The 18,652-nt window shown below is 45.6% G+C and overlaps 1 protein-coding gene across 5 annotated transcripts in view; it reads right to left on the reverse strand.

Moving 5' to 3' along the window:
* The window catches only part of PAM (peptidylglycine alpha-amidating monooxygenase), a 184,601-nt gene that overhangs the window by 105,609 nt on the left and 60,340 nt on the right, over positions 1–18,652 (reverse strand). For all 5 annotated transcript variants that reach the window (XM_044275973.1, XM_044275972.1, XM_044275971.1 and 2 more), the window contains exon 5: positions 12,155–12,242. In XM_044275973.1, coding sequence (XP_044131908.1) covers positions 12,155–12,242 — 88 coding nt within the window. The remainder of the gene's footprint in view (positions 1–12,154; positions 12,243–18,652) is intronic.

The following is an 18,652-nucleotide window of genomic DNA, read 5'->3' on the forward strand; positions in this document are numbered from 1 at the left end:
TGAGGCAGCTCTTTACCTCAGTGTTGTGAAGTAACTTGTCCTCCTTTATGATTAGGACAGGTTTTGTGTGAACTAATAGGACGGCGGACATTTTGTTTCCCCTGATGATTGCTCCCTAGACAAAATGAGTCATTAAAACTAATGAAAGGTATTTGTAAATATATTTTTAAAATAATATTTAAGTATTTTCATTTTCTTTAATTTCTGTAGAACCCTTTTAAGGTGGTTGTCAGGAATTAGCTTTTTTTGGCAAGGTTACATGAGATATAAAAACTTCATATTAGAATGCCTTAATATTTCTTTGCACTCTTAATAGTTCCTTGCGCTGGTCAATGAAAAAAATAATTGCTCTCTCTCCCAGCTCGACAAGATGCTGACCAAAAGCAACAAAACCAGTGCCAAGAAGAGGATTGCGGGCCTTTTCACCAAGAAGGATGATATCAAGGCATCGACAATGTTGAATATCCACCATCTTGGGAAGATGCTCGTAACAATGAACCAAACCAAATTTGCATCTGACGGACTGAAGGGCTGCATGTTTGAGATGAGCTTGGCTGAACCACAGCTCGATAAAGTGGCCTTCTGTAAATTCAAGCTGATTACAGAAAATGTACAGGGCAAGAACCGTCTCACCAACATCCATGGCATTGATCTGACCCGTGAAAAAACATTCTCAATGGTAAAAAAAATGGCAGACCATGTTTGGAGAACATGGACATATAAAGACTACAATTCAGAAGTGCAGCAATCAGATCAGAAAGACTTCTTATGCCCAGCATCAACAAGTGCGTCAAGTTTGTAAGAGGATGATGGAAATCATGACCAGGCCCTGCCCCTTTAACCGTCATGGTAACGCCGATAGGCGTCTGGACGGCAGCGCTCTCAGGTCTCAGTGACGCCTATTGGCATCATCTCGTGAGACCTGAGATTTCCTGTGAACGCGCGCTCACAGGAGCATCTGATATACCTGCTACCTGCCACAGGCAGCTCTGTAAGTAGCACCAAACACCACACACACACACATTACACCCCCCTGTCACTTATTAACCCCTGATCACCCCATATATACTCCCTGATCACACCCCTGTAAGGGTCCATTATCACCGCCAGTTACTTAGCTACTTGTTAGGTAGTTAGCGCCCAGCCCACCGCAGTCACTGATTAGTGTCATCGCTGTCACTAATCAGCACTAGTACTATATAGTATCTGTAAGTGATCAAGACTGATCTCAATCAGATCTATATCAGTACATTAGGGTCACCGTAGGCTCTACAAAAAACGCAGTGCGCACACTTGCGTTCAGTCCGCCCCACTGCAGTGACAGAATTTATTTATTTTTGATCACTGCAAAAACACCGTAAAATCGCTGCGCCGCTATAAAGATCCCTTTTGGATCTTTATTAGCGATCGCAGCTTTACTTCGTAAGCACTCCTTTTTACTAGGCAGGTGTGATCGTTTTCCGGGGTAGTCTCAGAGGAATAACCCCTAAATTTAGTTAGCCCAAAATGTCAAAAAAAAGGGGTATTCCGCTGAAGAAGTCTACAGGATTCTGGCCCTGATGGATAAAAGCGATGGGGACGCCTCACCCGCTGAATCCAGTGGTTCAGAATATGAACCTGCAAACAGCAGTGGCACTCTAACCGCTAGTGAAGATGACGAGGTTGAGGTCCCTGCTATGGTCAGGCATACCCGATCCCATGTCAGTGTTCTGCATACCCCGCGTGATGAGCCTCATTTGCAGCAGAGTGGTGCTAGCGCTGATCTTTTTTATGGTGCGGCTTACACCAGCAGCGCAGCACATCCTAGACCTTCTACCAGCACTGCCGTATTCCCTGGTGAAGTGGCGAGCACCAGAAGGGCAGTTCAAGCTGGTACGGTGGCACGTGCAGTAACTCCCCCGTCGCAGCAACGTTCACAGGCTCGTAGAGCCCTTAGTCTCCCAGAGGTGCTGGCAAACCCAATTGGCAATCCCCTGCTTCCGCAGCACCCATATTGCCCCCTTTCACCGCCCAGTCTGGAGTTCGCGTGGAGACAGCTCATTTAGGAATAGCCCTTCAGTTTTTTTAGCTGTTCTTCACAGCGGATCTCTATGACTTAGTTGTGGCAGAAACCAACCGCTACGTCACACAGTATATAACCGCCAATCCGGAAAGATTCTATGCCCGGCCTTTCCGGTGGAAACCAGTCACAGTTTCCGAATTTTAAATATTTTTGGGCCTTACCCTCAGCATGGGTCTATCTAAAAAAAATGTATTGCGGTCCTATTGGTCTAAAGACCCAATACATTACATGCCCATGTTCTCTGCTGCTATGTCCAGGGCACGTTTTGAGGTCATCATGCGCTTTATGCATTTCACTGACAATAAAACCTGTCATCCAAGAGGCCACCCTGCTTATGACCGGCTCCACAAAATTCGGCACCTCATAGACCATTTGTCATCCAGGTTTGCAGATGTGTATCCCCCCAATCAGAACATTTGCATAGACGAGTCCCTTGTACATTTTACCGGGCGCCTTGGCATCAAACAGTACATCCCCAGCAAGCGCGCCCGGTATGGGGTCAAACTGTATAAGCTCTGTGAAAGGGCCACAGGCTATACATATCGTTTTAGGGTCTATGAGGGAAAAGACTCAAAACTAGAGCCGGTCGGATGCCCTGATCTACCTGGGGAGCAGTGGCAAGATTGTCCGGGACTTGGTGTCACCCTTACTCCACAAGGGGTACCACTTATAAGTGGACAATTTTTACACAAGGGTGGCCCTCTTTCGGGAGTTACATATAGTTGGAATTCAATGCTGTGGCACCGTGCGACCTACTCGCCGGGCCTTCCCCCAACGGCTCGTTAATACCCGACTTGCACTGAGGGCTGCCTTGTGTGACCAAGAACTGCTCACGGTGAAGTGGAGGGACAAGAGGGACGTTTACCTTCTGTTCACCATTCACACAGACACGACAGTACAAATTGAAAGGGCAACTGGAGTCATTGAGAAACCCCTCTCGGTCCACGACTATAACCTTCAGATGGGAGGGGTGGACTTCAATGACCAGATGTTGGCTCCCTATTTAGTGTCCCATCGCACCAGAAGCTGGTATAAGAAGGGGTTTGTTTATTTAATTCAATTGGCTGTCTATAATAGTTTTTTTCTCTACAGTAAGGCTGGGAGAACGGGATCCTTCCTAAAATTCCAGGAAGAGATCATTTCGGAACTCCTGTGCCCAGGAGGGTCCGTGCCCCAAGTCCCTGATGTAGTTAGCCGGCTACATGACAGACACTTCCCGAGTGTCTATCCTGGTACCCCAAGTCACCGTTCCCCAAGAAAAAGATGTCGTGCCTGAAGCAGGCCTGGAATAAGGCGTGACACCACCGGTTTTTGTCCTGACCAGCCTGCCCTATGCATAGGGGAGTGTTTCCGCAAGTACCACACACAGGTACACTATTAGTGTAGGGATCGCGTGACACAGGACAGGCACACAGGGGTCTTAGGGCCCGTATGCTCAATATAAGGAGAATAGCAGAAACTCCTAATGCTGGCCATACATGTAATTATTGTGGAGACCCTCAAATGCCAGAGCAGTACAAACACCCCACAAATGACCCTATTTTGGAAAGAAGACACCCCAAGGTATTCGCTGAGGGGCATATTGAGTCCATGAAAGATTGAACTTTTTGTCACAAGTAAGCGGAAAGGGAGACTGAGAAAAAAAAAAAATTCCCTTGTGCCCAATTTTTTTTTTTTATAAATTTTCTATGAACTCGCCATGCCCCTCACGGAATACCTTGGGGTGTCTTCTTTCCAAAATGGGGTCACTTGTGGGGTATTTATACTGCCCTGGCATTTTAGGGGCCCTAAAGCGTGAGAAGTAGTTTGGAATCCAAATGTGTAAAAATGCCCTGTGAAATCCTAAAGGTACTCATTGGAATTTGGGTCCCTTTGTGCACATAGGCTGCAGAAAAGTGTCACACATGTGGTATCGCCGTACTCAGAAGAAGTAGGGCAATGTGTTTTGGGGTGTATTTTTACATATACCCATACTGTGTGTGAGAAATATCTCTGTAAATGACAACTTTAAAAAAAAAATTATACAAAGTTGTCAGATATTTCTCTCACCCATCATGGGTATATGTAAAAATACACCCCCAAAACACATTGCCCTACTTCTTCTGAGTACGGCGATACCACGTGTGAGACTTTTTTGCAGCCTAGGTGTGTAAAGAGGCCGTAAGTCCAACGAGTACCTTTAGGCGTTACAGGGTTGCTCACAATTTAGCCCCGCCCAAAATGCCAGAACAGTAAACACACCCCACAAATGACCACATTTCAGAAAGTAGACACCCCAAGGTATTCACTGAGGGGCATAGTGAGTCCGTGGGAGATTATTATTTTTTTTTGCCACAAGTTAGCAGAAATGGAAACTTTATTATTTTATTTTTTTCTCAGAAAGTGTCATTTTCCGCTAACTTGTGAACTTTTTTTTTTAATCATACATAAACTCACCATGCCCCTCCGCGAATACTTTGGGGTGTCTTCTTTCTAAAATGGGGTCATTTGGGGGGTATTTATACTATCCTGGCATTCTAGCACCTCAAGAAACATGACAGGTGCTCAGAAAGTCAGAGCTGCTTCAAAATGCGAAAATTCACATTTTTGTACCATAGTTTGAAAACGCTATAACTTTTGCGCAAACCAATAAATATACACTTATTGGATTTTTTTTTTTATCAAAGACATGTAGCACAATAAATTCTGACACAAACTTGTATAGAAATGTAATAATATTTGAACAATTTTACCAGAAAAAGTTAAAAATACACTTTTTTGAGAAAATTGCAGTCTATTTTGATTAATATCAGAAAAACTAAAAATCTCAGCAGCAATCAAATACCACCAAAAGAAAGCTGTATTTGTGAGAAGAAAAGGAGGTAAAATTCATTTGAGTGCCTGGTTGCATGACCGAGCAATAAACCGTTAAAGTTGTGAAGTGCCGATTTGTAAAAAAAAAGGGCCTGGTCACTAGGGAGGTAAAAACCTGTGGTCCTTAAGTGGTTAATGCTAGGACTACACGACGACATGTGTCGCACGATATTTTGTCTCAACAATTTTCATAGTCGCAGCATGTTGCAAGTCGCAGTGCAACATCATAGACTATTATAAAAATTGTTGCGCCGCACATGTAGCAGTGTAGTTGTGCCCTATGTGCCCTTATTGTTGCGCGACACGTCGTCGTGTAGCCCTAGCCTAAAGCTAACCTACAGCCAGAGGTCGCAATAACACCTGTACAAGCGTCTATAACACTTGTTCAGGGGATTTTACTCCCTGGAAAAAGTCTAAGGCGTACCAATACGCCTTAGACTTTCCCCCCACATTCATCAGCAATGGCACAGCGATTCTGCCTGTGCCTGAAATAACCAATAACAAAGCTCCTTACAGCAAGGAGCTTTGTTATTGGTTGGTATTGGCGCTCCAGAGCGATACAGGTCGGGTCAAGCAGGGGAAGCCAGCAGGAGCTAGGAGGAGGGTCCAGCTCTAGTAAGAAGAGCAGGGCGTGCTGCCCAAGGACCCCGGGAAAAATGACAGGGCCGCTGCAGAGCTAAGGAGCCGCGGACTTGTGCGACTGATCTGAGAGAAGAGCTGCCCCTGGGCCTGTGACCACCCCGGCCATGTTGAGGCAGTGAAAAGCCCGGCCTGTCAGTCTTCAAGTAAATGATTCTCCCCCCCTCCCCCAATCATGGTTCCGTCCAGTCTCCCAGTTCTCTGCTCCCCCCCTTCTCCTGTCACCCCACTAGTGATCCTGCTCCCCCTCCTCCTGTCACCCCACTAGTGACCCCCCATCCTCCTGTCACTCCACTAGTGACTCTGCTCCCCCTCCTTTTGTCACCCCACTAGTGACCCTGCTACTCCCCCCTCCTTTTGTCACCCCACTAGTGACCCTGCTACTCCCCCCTCCTCCTGTCACCCCACTAGTGACCCTGCTACTCCCCCCTCCTCCTGTCACCCCACTAATGACTGTGCTCCCCCCTCCTTCCGTCACCCCACTAGTGACCCTGCTACTCCCCCCTCCTCCTGTCACCCCACTAGTGACTGTGCTCCCCCTCCTTCCGTCACCCCACTAGTAACCCTGCTACTCCCCCCTCCTCCTGTCACCCCACTAGTGACCCTGCTCCCCCCTCCTCCTGTCAACCCACTAGTGACCCTGCTCCCCCTCCTCCTGTCACCCCACTAGTAACCCTGCTACTCCCCCCTCCTCCTGTCACCCCACTAGTGACCCTGCTACTCCCCCCTCCTCCTGTCACCCCACTAGTGACTCTGCTCCCCCTCCGTCACCCCACTAGTAACCCTGCTACTCCCCCCTCCTCCTGTCACCCCACTAGTGACCCTGCTACTCCCCCCTCCTCCCGTCACCCCACTAGTGACTCTGTTCCCCCTCCTTCTGTCACCCCACTAGTGACTCTGTTCCCCCTCCTTCTGTCACCCCACTAGTAACCCTGCTACTCCTTCCTCCTCCTGTCACCCCACTAGTGACCCTGCTGCTCCCCCCCTCCTTCCGTCACCCCACTAGTGACCCTGCTCCCCCCTCCTCCTGTCACCCCACTAGTGACCCTGCTCCCCCCTCCTCCTGTCACCCCAATAGTGACCCTGCTCCCCCCTCCTCCTGTCACCCCACTAGTGACCCTGCTCCCCCCTCCTCCTGTCACCCCACTAGTGACCCTGCTCCCCCCTCCTCCTGTCACCCCACTAGTGACCCTGCTCCCCCCTCCTCCTGTCACCCCACTAGTGACCCTGCTCCCCCCCTCCTCCTGTCACCCCACTAGTGACCCTGCTCCCCCCTCCTCCTGTCACCCCACTAGTAACCCTGCTACTCCCCCCTCCTCCTGTCACCCCACTAGTGACCCTGCTCCCTCTCCTCCTGTCACCCCACTAGTGACCCTGCTCTCCCCTCCTCCTGTCACCCCACTAGTGACCCTGCTCCCCCCTCCTCCTGTCACCCCACTAGTGACCCTGCTCCCCCCTCCTCCTGTCACCCCACTAGTGAGACTGCTACTCCCCCTCCTCCTGTCACCCCACTAGTGACCCTGCTACTCCCCCTCCTCCTGTCACCCCACTAGTGACCCTGCTCCCTCTTCTCCTGTCACCCCACTAGTGACCCTGCTCCCTCTCCTCCTGTCACCCCACTAGTGACCCTGCTCCCTCTCCTCCTGTCACCCCACTAGTGACCCTGCTCTCCCCTCCTCCTGTCACCCCACTAGTGACCCTGCTCCCCCCTCCTCCTGTCACCCCACTAGTGACCCTGCTCCCCCCTCCTCCTGTCACCCCACTAGTAACCCTGCTACTCCCCCCTCCTCCTGTCACCCCACTAGTGACCCTGCTCCCTCTCCTCCTGTCACCCCACTAGTGACCCTGCTCCCTCTCCTCCTGTCACCCCACTAGTGACCCTGCTCTCCCCTCCTCCTGTCACCCCACTAGTGACCCTGCTCCCCCCTCCTCCTGTCACCCCACTAGTGACCCTGCTCCCCCCTCCTCCTGTCACCCCACTAGTAACCCTGCTACTCCCCCCTCCTGTCACCCCACTAGTGACCCTGCTCCCCACTCCTTATGAGATACGAGTGAAAGACTTCCAGGCTACTATTGCAGGTCATTTTTTGGGAATATCTCAGGAACGGTACATCCTAGAGAGCTGAGAGTCTAAAATCCTACCGGACACCTGATGTACCTGTGTGCCAAATTTGGTGAAGATTGCTCCAGTCGTTTGGTCGCGCATAAAGAAGACAGAAACTCACATATATATATATATATATATATATATATATATATATATATACATACATACATACACACACACACACACACACACTCACTCTTGGACACCACTTTAAATACTGTAATACTATATATTGATAGTGATAAACATATGAAAAACTGCAGAGCTGTGACCACATCATGCATTTATATGTACGTCCTCTCATATTCAGATAAATAATGCAGGAGATTTTTTAGAGAAATGCACCAGTACACCAGTGGAAGATGCCTTACTTTGTTGCCATCATCTCCTACTACTTCTTTCCTTTTCACTCATGCTCTGCACGTCACTGTTCTGCAAGTCTATTGTTAATGCCATTGTCAATTGACATTTAATGAACTAGAAGAATTACTCGGTTTCGCACAGGTCAATTTCATTTGCTGTTTGCGTGCGTGGTTCAAAGACATCCACAGGGCCCCCACAACAGTGGCATCCACAGGGCCCCCACAACAGTGGCATCCACAGGGCCCCCACAACAGTGGCATCCACAGGGCCCCCACAACAGTGGCATCCACAGGGCCCCCACAACAGTGGCATCCACAGGACCCCCACAACAGTGGCATCCACAGGACCCCCACAACAGTGGCATCCACAGGACCCCCACAACAGTGGCATCCACAGGACCCCCACAACAGTGGCATCCACAGGACCCCCACAACAGTGGCATCCACAGGACCCCCACAACAGTGACATCCACAGGACCCCCACAACAGTGACATCCACAGTGCTCCCATAGCAGTGAAGAAAAATTGCTGGGTTATTATGGAAACCTGATGTAAAACTATGTGTATGTCAGTGAGGAGAAGACTGAAAGACCCAGGAGCTTCCAATGGCTAATAGGGGTAATGTCATTGTGTGTATGTCAGTAAGGCTAAGAATGAAGGACCTGCAATCTTCTCTTGGCTAATAAATTTATTTATTTTTATTACCCACAAGTCATAAAAGATGCTGAAAGCGGTCCCCGTTCACGTCTCTGCATCTTTGGGCAGGTCGGATTATGTTGGCCGATACGGCTTGTGATGCTGTGGATAGTGTTTGCAATGCTTCCCTTGAGTTCATCCAGGGGATGTGGATTGTCAGCAGACATTTTCTGGTTTACATGTCCCCACAGATAAAAATTGCATGTGGACAAGTCTGGGGAATGTGGTGGCCATAACCCCTTGCTCACTTTTTCGTGGGCCACCCCGTATAAGAGGAAAATAGCTAATCTAGAGATAGGAAAAACAGTCGAGATAATAAAGGAAGCCTAACTGGAAATGTGAAAACTGAGATTTCATTCAAAAGACCATATAATTATGTTTATCTAGTTGAAAAAGTAAAGCATTTCTGCACTAGTAATTCAACGTTATAAAATCCTTATTTTTGTTTAGAATTTGATATATATGTAGCACTCAGATCAATTTACGAGACCATCTATCCAGACCCGTAAATAAGCACTGAGCTTCCAGCGGAGGCTAGAATCTGCTTCCATAGGCTCCTGTAAAATTTGATTGGCTACATCTGAGACTAGGGCTATCTTACTGAACACCGATATATGAGATTCAAAGGCACTCTATCTTCCAGGAGGTGCAAGGGTAGGATCCCAACCAAATCATAGTTGAAAATGAACTCTGCACACAAATTTCACAAGGGTCTTTATTTGTGTACTGAATCCAATAACAAATCTGTCTTCAGCAAGCTTCTAAGCTCCACCTAGTGGTGGCTGCAGGCATCCAGAATTTTAGCATCTAACTCTATGACTATGTGAAGGGAACCAAGAGATTAGGTGCACTGAAACAGAAAAACATAGCTTGGAGATCTATCATCCACTTAGGCACAGAACTTCTAACCCAATGAATTTGAAAAAGGATAGTATATAGGTTTTGGACTTTTAATGAATAGGCATCGTAACCACGGGAATACAATTGTTCCCAGTTGCCCAGTAGTAGATTTCAGTTCTTTACTAATGAAAGATTTCTATAACATTATATGGAACATTGTTATTTAGAGGGGCTTTCCAGGAGTACAGTATTCATGTGAATGGGCCTGAACTGCAATACCAAAATTAGCCAGTGCTGTGCTGTGCTTGGTATGCTATGAACAAGATGGAGTGCTCACCGGCCTCTTCAATCAGCTCTTCCTAAGGATTGGTCATCAATACTGTACTCCTAGAAAATCCCTTTAGAGGGCATCGGTCAGCAAATTTGTGCCTATGAAACTGGCTGACCTGTTGCATGTGCGCTTGGCAGCTGAAGACATATGTGTTGGTCCCTCTGCACTTTGATTGACAAGGCCAGGCAGTAAAGTCATCACTGCCTGGCACCGACAATCAAAGTGCCGAGGGCGCGGCAGTAGCAGAAAGAGCAGAGCCTATTGGTGCAACGTCAACGCCCCCGTTGCTCCTAGAGGCTCATCTCTCTCAGCAATGCGGGCACGTATGAACATGGGACCAAACACAGATGCCTTCACATACAACAGGTCAACCAGTTTCATGGGTACAAATCTGACAGATGCCCTTTAAGCAGTGCCCTAGGTTGTTTCCAAGAAGTAGCATCAAAGACAATTTTGATGCAGTAGGTGGCATTAGACCCTCCATTACTAGTATAATAGTTATTCATAAGATTGCCCTTTCACGTAGAGACTATATAATCCCTTTCTTATTTATTTTTTACAACGTTCCTTGCATGCAGGAAGTGTAATAATCACTCTTCTCCCGGCAGACATGCCGATTGTTTGTTTTTCAACTAGAAGTTCGGGACATTTTGTCTTTCAAGCATCACATTTCAATCAGCGTGCCAAAGGCGTAAATTAGGGGGGGAGCTGCAATCCGAACAGAAAAGGTTAAAGAGAACTATTCTCCGGGGTAAGCTAGTTAGCATTAGGATGCACCAACCCTCCCGTCGGCTGCATATTGTGCGCCAGAACACGTCACTGGTTTCCACACGCCGTTAATAAAGCCGTATAGGCATAACCCAATTAAGAGCTGGGATGATGCCAGAATGATAGGATCACTGAAGTATTAACCTTTTAGTGGGTTCAATTTTGCTTGTGTAAACACTATTCATTTGCATACGGGTCATACATATTAAAATAGTCAATCTAAATGTCATTAAATAATGCATATCATGGTTATATCCGTCTGCACAATGAATAGGAAGGAACACGACAGCAGACATAACTCAAGGATATAAACAGAGACCGTAGCGAAGCCGAAGAAGGTAATTTACTAAGTGCAGACACAACGACACATTCATCACCTGCACCAAGTAAGGAGCTCATTTGTGTCCGCCCCATGCAATGAGTACAGCCCGAACAGATGCATGCATTTACATCCACTGGTCTTAAAGGAAATGCTGTTTAAATCACTTTTTCATGGTTAACATATTTTTTAAGAATTTTTTATGTTGTTTTTCATTTTCCACATATTCCATATATTTAAACAAAAAAGATAAAATCCTGCAATTTTCGCACTAGTGGCCACTATGCCTAATAATTGGCGCCACTTCTTGGTTTGTACAGATCACTTTACTGCAGTCAGACATTATTATAATCCTGCCTGTAATGATATCACCTCAGTGTATAGATAAGACGGGATCCACCATTCACAATATGTGATTGTCAGTACTTCCGGTCCACCCCCTCCTCTGCAACGTCAAGATCAGCATAGACCTTCTCCCGTCTGGTCATCGTTTCCCTTGACGAAGTCTGGCGCAGTCACAGAACAGGAAACAGGGCATCGGCCTCACTATACTTACCACGCATGCGCCGAGCCCTGTGAGGTCGATGACCAGGTGGGAGGGGTTCTATGTTGATCGTGACGTTGCAGAGGAGGGGCAGACTGGATGGCGCAAGGGGAGGTACTGTGATCAAGGGAAGAGGCGGGTTTGGGGTCTTGTTGGAGGCTCCTGGAACCATTATTCATCCCCTGCTGGGCCCTTTGAGGCCTCATTAGCTTACCAACTGTGATTTCTGGAGTTCTAAACTAAGGATAATTCTAACAAAATAGGTGTTTGATTATGTTAAGCAGCACTACATAGCACTGCCAAGGGTTAAACAGTGCCAAACTAGGTGACAGATTCCCTTTAAGCCACCTAGGGCCAAGACAGTAGTAGCAGATTACAGATGCAGCTAAAATCATCTTGATCCTGTCTGATGATCACCAGAATGGATTACCATTCTTGGCCTATATTTCCAATCTTATTTACCAGCACGTGTTCAGAGTCAAGTCAGACGGGCATTAATATTATTAGGAGTTAATTTTCACTATTTAGGGTGGAGTTGTGCTTTAATTGTAACCAGGACGATGAAAGAGAATAGCTGTATTCAATTTACAGAACGATAGATGAAGGAACAGAGGATTATAGAGATGCACATACCAGTAATCTTCAGTGGACGAGGGGGAGCTGCATCCAAACAGGAGCATGTGATGTGTGGTCTCCATATTGGCATGAGGCCTGAAGTCAACTAGGAGAAAAAGAACACAGCATAGCAAATTAGTAACCATTAGATTTCACTGACATGCAAACATGAGCCAGGCTAACAGGGGCCCGTTATACTGGAAGTACTCGATGTCTAGTGGGTCCAGTACAGGTAGAAAGGCTCCAATCATTGTCCATTCAGCTGAATCTTTTGAGTATTTTCTATACGTTTTAAGGGTCCGGTCATCTGACAGATCTTGAAAATCAGCTTCCAAAATCTCTGCCGATTTTTAAAAGCTGATTTTTTTTAAAGGGGTTATCTCACTTCAGGAAATGGCATTCATCATGCAGAAGAAGTTAATACAAGGCACCTACTAATGTATTGTCATTGCCTATATTGCTTCCTTTGCTGGCTGGATTCATTTTTCCATCACATTATACATTGCTCGTATCCAGGGGTTACGACCACCATGTAATCCAGCAGTGGTGGTCGTGCTTGCACACTATAGGAAAAAGCTCCAGCCTCTCTGGTGGCTGGGACTGTGAGAGCGCACATAGGCATGCGTGGGCAGCATGCCACCATGTCCCTGCCACCTCGTATCTGTGCTGCAGCAGTGACGTTAATCCCTGGAAACGAGCAGTGTATAACGTGATGGAAAAATGAATCCAGCCAGCAAAGGAGGCAATATGGGTAATAACAATACATTAGTAAGTGCCTTGTATTAACTTTATGTACGTGATCAATGCCATTTGCTGATTAGAGACAAGCCCTTTAGGACACTTTTTTTTTGCATGCTTTTGCTGCATGTTTTTTGGGGTGTACATTTTAATGCAAAATTCCATTTACAGTTTGCAATTTTTGGTGCAGATCTGCTCTGCAAATACTCAGATCCGCACAGAACTTATTAATTTTTTTTGCTGCTTCCCATTCATTTCAGTGGGAGATTCAGTGCAGATTCAGCGCCAGAATAGGGCATGCAGTTTCTGCTTTCCTTGTTTTGTTTTAATCCGGCCTGCAAAATATACCAAGTGCTGCTTCCCACTGAAATGAAGGAAGTGATTGTGGAACCGATTAGGATGCAAAAAATGCTACAAAACCGGCACCTAAAAACTGTGCGAATGGTTCCTTGCCCGTGCTTTTCAACAGAGGATGAAAAATGACACTGTTTTATCAAGGTTTTCACTGCAAACCTTTTTTCAACATTTAGTGGCTTTTATATGTAATTTTTGTCCATACTAAAAATATATCCACATATAGGGTCATAATACTCGATCTGGAAAGCTAGATAAATTGCATGCAATATTCTCCAACGTTTTGCAAAACTGAAAACAGAAAAGCTACAGATGGTCACTGGCGATTACGCAGTGTAATTGTCATCACCAAGAAATCTATGCGAAACCTCATCTCTATGTACACAAAAGTAATGCTCAACGTACAGAATGACTGATAGAATACACAGACAGCGGCCTCCAGGCAGGAACAATGCTTGCAGGAAACAGCTGCCTCTAGTAACACAAGATAGAAACCTAAATATGGTTCACTGCGTCATAAAGAAGTAAAATACACGCCGTGCACATACAAGGGACGACTTTCCCTCCTCTGTTATCATTTTTTTTTTTTTTACAGTACAATAAATGGAATATATCAGTTTTTGTAAAGTGACATCAATTTGCCCTTCCAGCATGGCCAACAATCGGCCAAACAAAGGACGTTGCCCAGGGCATCCCACCACCGCCTCCCCGGCTGGCTTTCTTCAACCAGTACATCCTGGGGCCATCTCCTCTTAAGTATTTATGCCAATAGACAGCACTCCAATTGGTTGATGTGATAATTTATTCAGCCGGACATAATGATGCACAATGTACAATTATGGCAACGTTTCGGGCTAAATGGTAGCCCTTCATCAGGCCAGGACCTGAACACACACAAGGAGCAGCGGCTTTCCATGTGTGTGGTCAGATCCTGGCCTGATGAAGGGTTACCATTTAGCCCGAAACGTTGCCATAATTGTACATCATTATGTCCAGCTGAATAAAGTTCACAAAATTATCACATCAACCAATTGGAGTGCTGTCTATTGGCATAAATACTACAAGTGTGGTTCCTGAGGTGTAGCAAGGAACACAACCCTGACGTGCACCCTTAAATAAGCCAGGCTACCGCTGAGTGCTGTGACCACTTGGAATTACAATATTGTACCATCACACAGGCATCCAAGATTATATAAAAGAAAATGTGACTCTTCAGACCAGCCCACCTTCTTCCATTGCTCTCTGGTCCAGTTCTCAATGTGCCCACTGCAAGCACTTTTTGCAGTAGACCGTGTTCAGTGTGGCCAAACTGACCGCTCTTTAGATACAGGGTCCTATATGCAGCAAGGTCTAATGCGCTGTGTGTTCTGATACCTTTCTATCATAGCCATCAACAACTTTCGGGCTTTTTGTGCTCCAGTAGCACTTCTTTGGTATCAAACAAGACAAACTCAAAACGAAAAATCTCTGCCACTCATGGTCATGGTAGAACATGATTAAGGACAAGTCCTACTTTGTCCGAAAACGCGTAGGTATGGATTTTAATCATTCTACAAGATGTTTTTTTAAAGATTTTTGGTATGAAGAAGTGCTGGAGATTCATCATTTTGAATTTGTTCATTGTTCATACACCCGAATCTGGGTCAAGAAATCTAGCATCTGTTATTAGGACATCCAACAGAGACAAGGTGGTGAGCATAAGGCTACTTTCACACTAGCGTTTTTTTGCGGATCCTTCATGGATCTGCAAAAACACTCATGTTACAATAATACAGCCGCATGCATCAGTCATGAACACCATTGAAACTCAATGGGGGACAGATCCATTTTCTATTGTGTCAGAGAGGAAACGGATCCGTCCCCATTGACTTACATTGTGTCAGGACGGATCTGTCTTGCTCCGCACCACATCGCAGACAGAAAAACGCTGCTTGCAGCGTTATACTTTCCGCGATGGGAGCGCAACCAAACGGAACGCATTTTGGTGTATTCCGTTTCGTTCAGTTTTGTCCCCATTGACAACGAATGGATACAAAACGGAAGGGTTTTACCCCGTTATTGAGATCCTATGACGGATCTCAATAGCGGAAAGGATAAATGCTAGTGTGAAAGTAGCCTAATCAGTTTTCTTCTGTGTATCGAACAAGACAGGCTGACCTTTGCTCTAAACATGCATTAAGCCTTGGGAACCCATGACCCTGTCCCCAGTTCACTTTTTCGCTGGTACTAACTACCTGATACCAGAAATACCCCACAGTGTTTGTCATTTCGTAGGTTACAATTACAATTTGGTCCCTGTCTATCACTCAAATCCTTCGGCTTGCCCAATTTTTGCGCACATCAACTCCTAAACCTGGTGCAAGTTATATCCTACCTCTTCAGAGAGGTCATAGCTAAAATTGAAGGGGTTATCCTGGAAAAGATAATGATGACTTATCCTTAGGATAGGTCATCATTATCACATCGACGCGGTTCCAAGTCCTGGCATCCTTGACAAGCAGCTGTTCGCAGAGATGCAGGCTCCTGGCAGCTTTCCAAGGACAGCGCCGTACATTGTATAGTGGCTGTGCTTGGTATTGACTTAAATGGGGCTGAGCTGCAAGTAGGCCATGTGACCGATGTACGGTGATGTCACAGCCTAGGAAGAGGCTGCAGTTCTCAATACCTCTTCTAACAGCAGATTGGGAGGGGGGGGTCCCAGGTGTTGCACCCCCGCAGATCTGATACTGATGACCTATCCAGAAGATAAGTCAAAAACATATTTTCCTGGATAATCCTTTTAAGTAAATTTAAGACAAATGGCTTTTTAGTTGGAGGCAGAGTTTCTACTTTCAGATTTTGGGGCCAAAACTAGAAGTGGATTAAACAAAAACAGGTGAGATACTATCTGTATTTTATACTTCTCCTTTTATGATCCACATATAGTTCTGACTTCAAAAACTGCATCAGAAGACCTGTACTTGGTGCACTGAAAAGTGCACCAGGAGCATGTTCCGATCAGAGGAAATGCCACTGAAGGCACGCAGTTGTAGGTATTCCTGGACTTCTGGCTCTTAGTGGTTTTCATTTGCTTCTAAATTTGTATTATTTTGATGAAGGAAACACATTTCAGCCTGCTATTGGGTAAGTCTGCCAAGACTTGGCAGGAAAAAAACAAGTAATGAAAGTACACACGAAATGTGAAGAAGAGGAATCAAAACACTGCTGCTCCACCTGACAAGTATTCAATGGAGAATCCGGCCATAGCTGACCACTAGGAAATGCAGACACCCAATAAAATGGAAAAGTATCTTTTCTATTGAGTTTTTTTTTCAGACTTGCCAACTTTTAAGAAATTATGCATGGATATACCATAACGTACTGTATAAAAAGTTTCATACATAAGCTCCCTGTTAGATACTGTAAGACATATATACCATGGCTGTTCACTTTAGAGGCCTCTCACACTCAAACTAGCATGAAAATCTTCCGGCAGGTAGTTCTGACAGAACAGTCAGAGTACGTCATATCTGGCAAAGCCGAAAAGTGCCAGCGCACCGCCAGGCCCTATTGACTATAACAGGACCCGGCAGGGATCTAGTCCGTTTCCGGCATTAGTAGCACAATTTGGCCAGACAAAAAATGGTGGTTGCAAAAGGGGGGAGCAAAAGGGGTTTTGAATTTCAGGCTCCAGATCTCCCCTTCCACTACAGCTTCGAACGTGAGACTACCATCATTTTATAGACAATCATCATATAGGCAATCTCATACATAAATTGGACTTGCAACTATATAGTATATTTAGTTATGCAGATTCTTGTCATGTAACTGCATTGTTACTGTTTTGCTCCTGGCGGTAGATCAATCTTTTTCTTCTTGTATACTACAAATTACAACATGTCCTCACATTCCCTTATAGCTCAGTGTGTTATTAGGGTGATTCCCAAGTGAAAGGTCACCAGTTCAAATCCAGGAGCAGCCATGTAGAAGATTTCCCAACAAAACAGAAGGAGCATCATCCAGCTTATTGCTCGATAGCGGTATCTCGGCCAAGAAAATTGCCAAACTGCATCATGTGAGTGCCATGACAGTTGGAAGAATACAGAATGAAGTCTGTCCATCCATTCCAAAGCCAACAGGTGGAGGTCCAGGCAAAATATTGGAGTCAACAAGTCGGCTCATAACCAGGTCTATCAGTTCTGGCGCGACAAACATGGCAGTGTAGGTGGCTGGTATGCTTTGTAATAGCGAGATCACAGACGTCCATGCAGGCACTGTGCAACGCGCATTACACAAGTCTAGAATGGTGGCCTGAAAAAAGTTGAAGAAGCCTCGACTTCAATATTGTCATAAGATGCATTGGTTCGAGTTAGAACAGTGGACAGTAGAAGATTGGAAACGGGCGATTTGGAGCAAGTAAACGGAAGTCAATAGACTGGGCTCTGATGGGTGCAAATGGATCTGGAAGAAACAAGGGAAAAGGGAATAACGGATCGAGAAATTGATGGAACAGTCAAGTTTGGTGGAGGAAGCCTGATGATATGGCGTTGTTTCACAGTCAAAGGCATTGGATATTTTACCAGGATCGATGGTGGTCTCAATGCTGAGCTATATGTGAGTATCCTACAAGACAGGTTACTTCGTACACTCATGTACTAGGAGTATAAAAAGGATGACAGAGTTCCAGCAGGACAATGACCCAAAGCATACGTTGAGATTGGCAAAGAAATGGTTCAAGGACAATGAAGTAGAGGTGCTGGATTGGTCCTCACAGTCCCCAGATCTCTATCCAAAGCTGTATTTGTGCCCAAGTGAGTCGACCAGTATGCACCAACATTGGGAACGCGTAGAAGAGACCTGGGAACCGTTTTCAGTTGAGACATGCTTGAATCTGATTGAGAACATGCCCAGAAGGATTCAGCCAGTGTTGAAAGCCAAAAGGTGGATTTACAAAATAATTACAAAAATGAATTTAGAATTTTAGGAGCAAAACAGTATCAATGCAGATACATAACAAAAATCTGCATAACTAAATCACATAATAAATAGTTGAAAGTCCAATTTATGTAGGAGATGATTGTCTATAAAATGATGGTAGTCTCATGTTCGATGCTGTAGTGGATGGTGAGATACGGAGCCTGAAAGTCAAAAGTTCAAAACATTGTTACCCTTTTGCTCGTCAGTGTATTTCTAATCTCGCATAACCCCTCTAATATTTCAATATACCAAGTCATTCAGGTTGTAATCCTTCATGTAATTTTATACTTTCAATGTTAGGCTCCCAAACATTCATCACATCATGCAAGCATTTAAAAGAAATCCGGGCAGCAATGACGTGAATCCCCATAATGGTCAAAACACATTTTTCAAATGTATACATTTCAATAAAAGTAATGATAGTTTACACAAAACAGGAACCGTAAATGCTCGATAAACAGCAGCAGA

Source organism: Bufo gargarizans, chromosome 1 (assembly GCF_014858855.1).
Source record: "Bufo gargarizans isolate SCDJY-AF-19 chromosome 1, ASM1485885v1, whole genome shotgun sequence".
Lineage (NCBI taxonomy): Eukaryota > Metazoa > Chordata > Amphibia > Anura > Bufonidae > Bufo > Bufo gargarizans.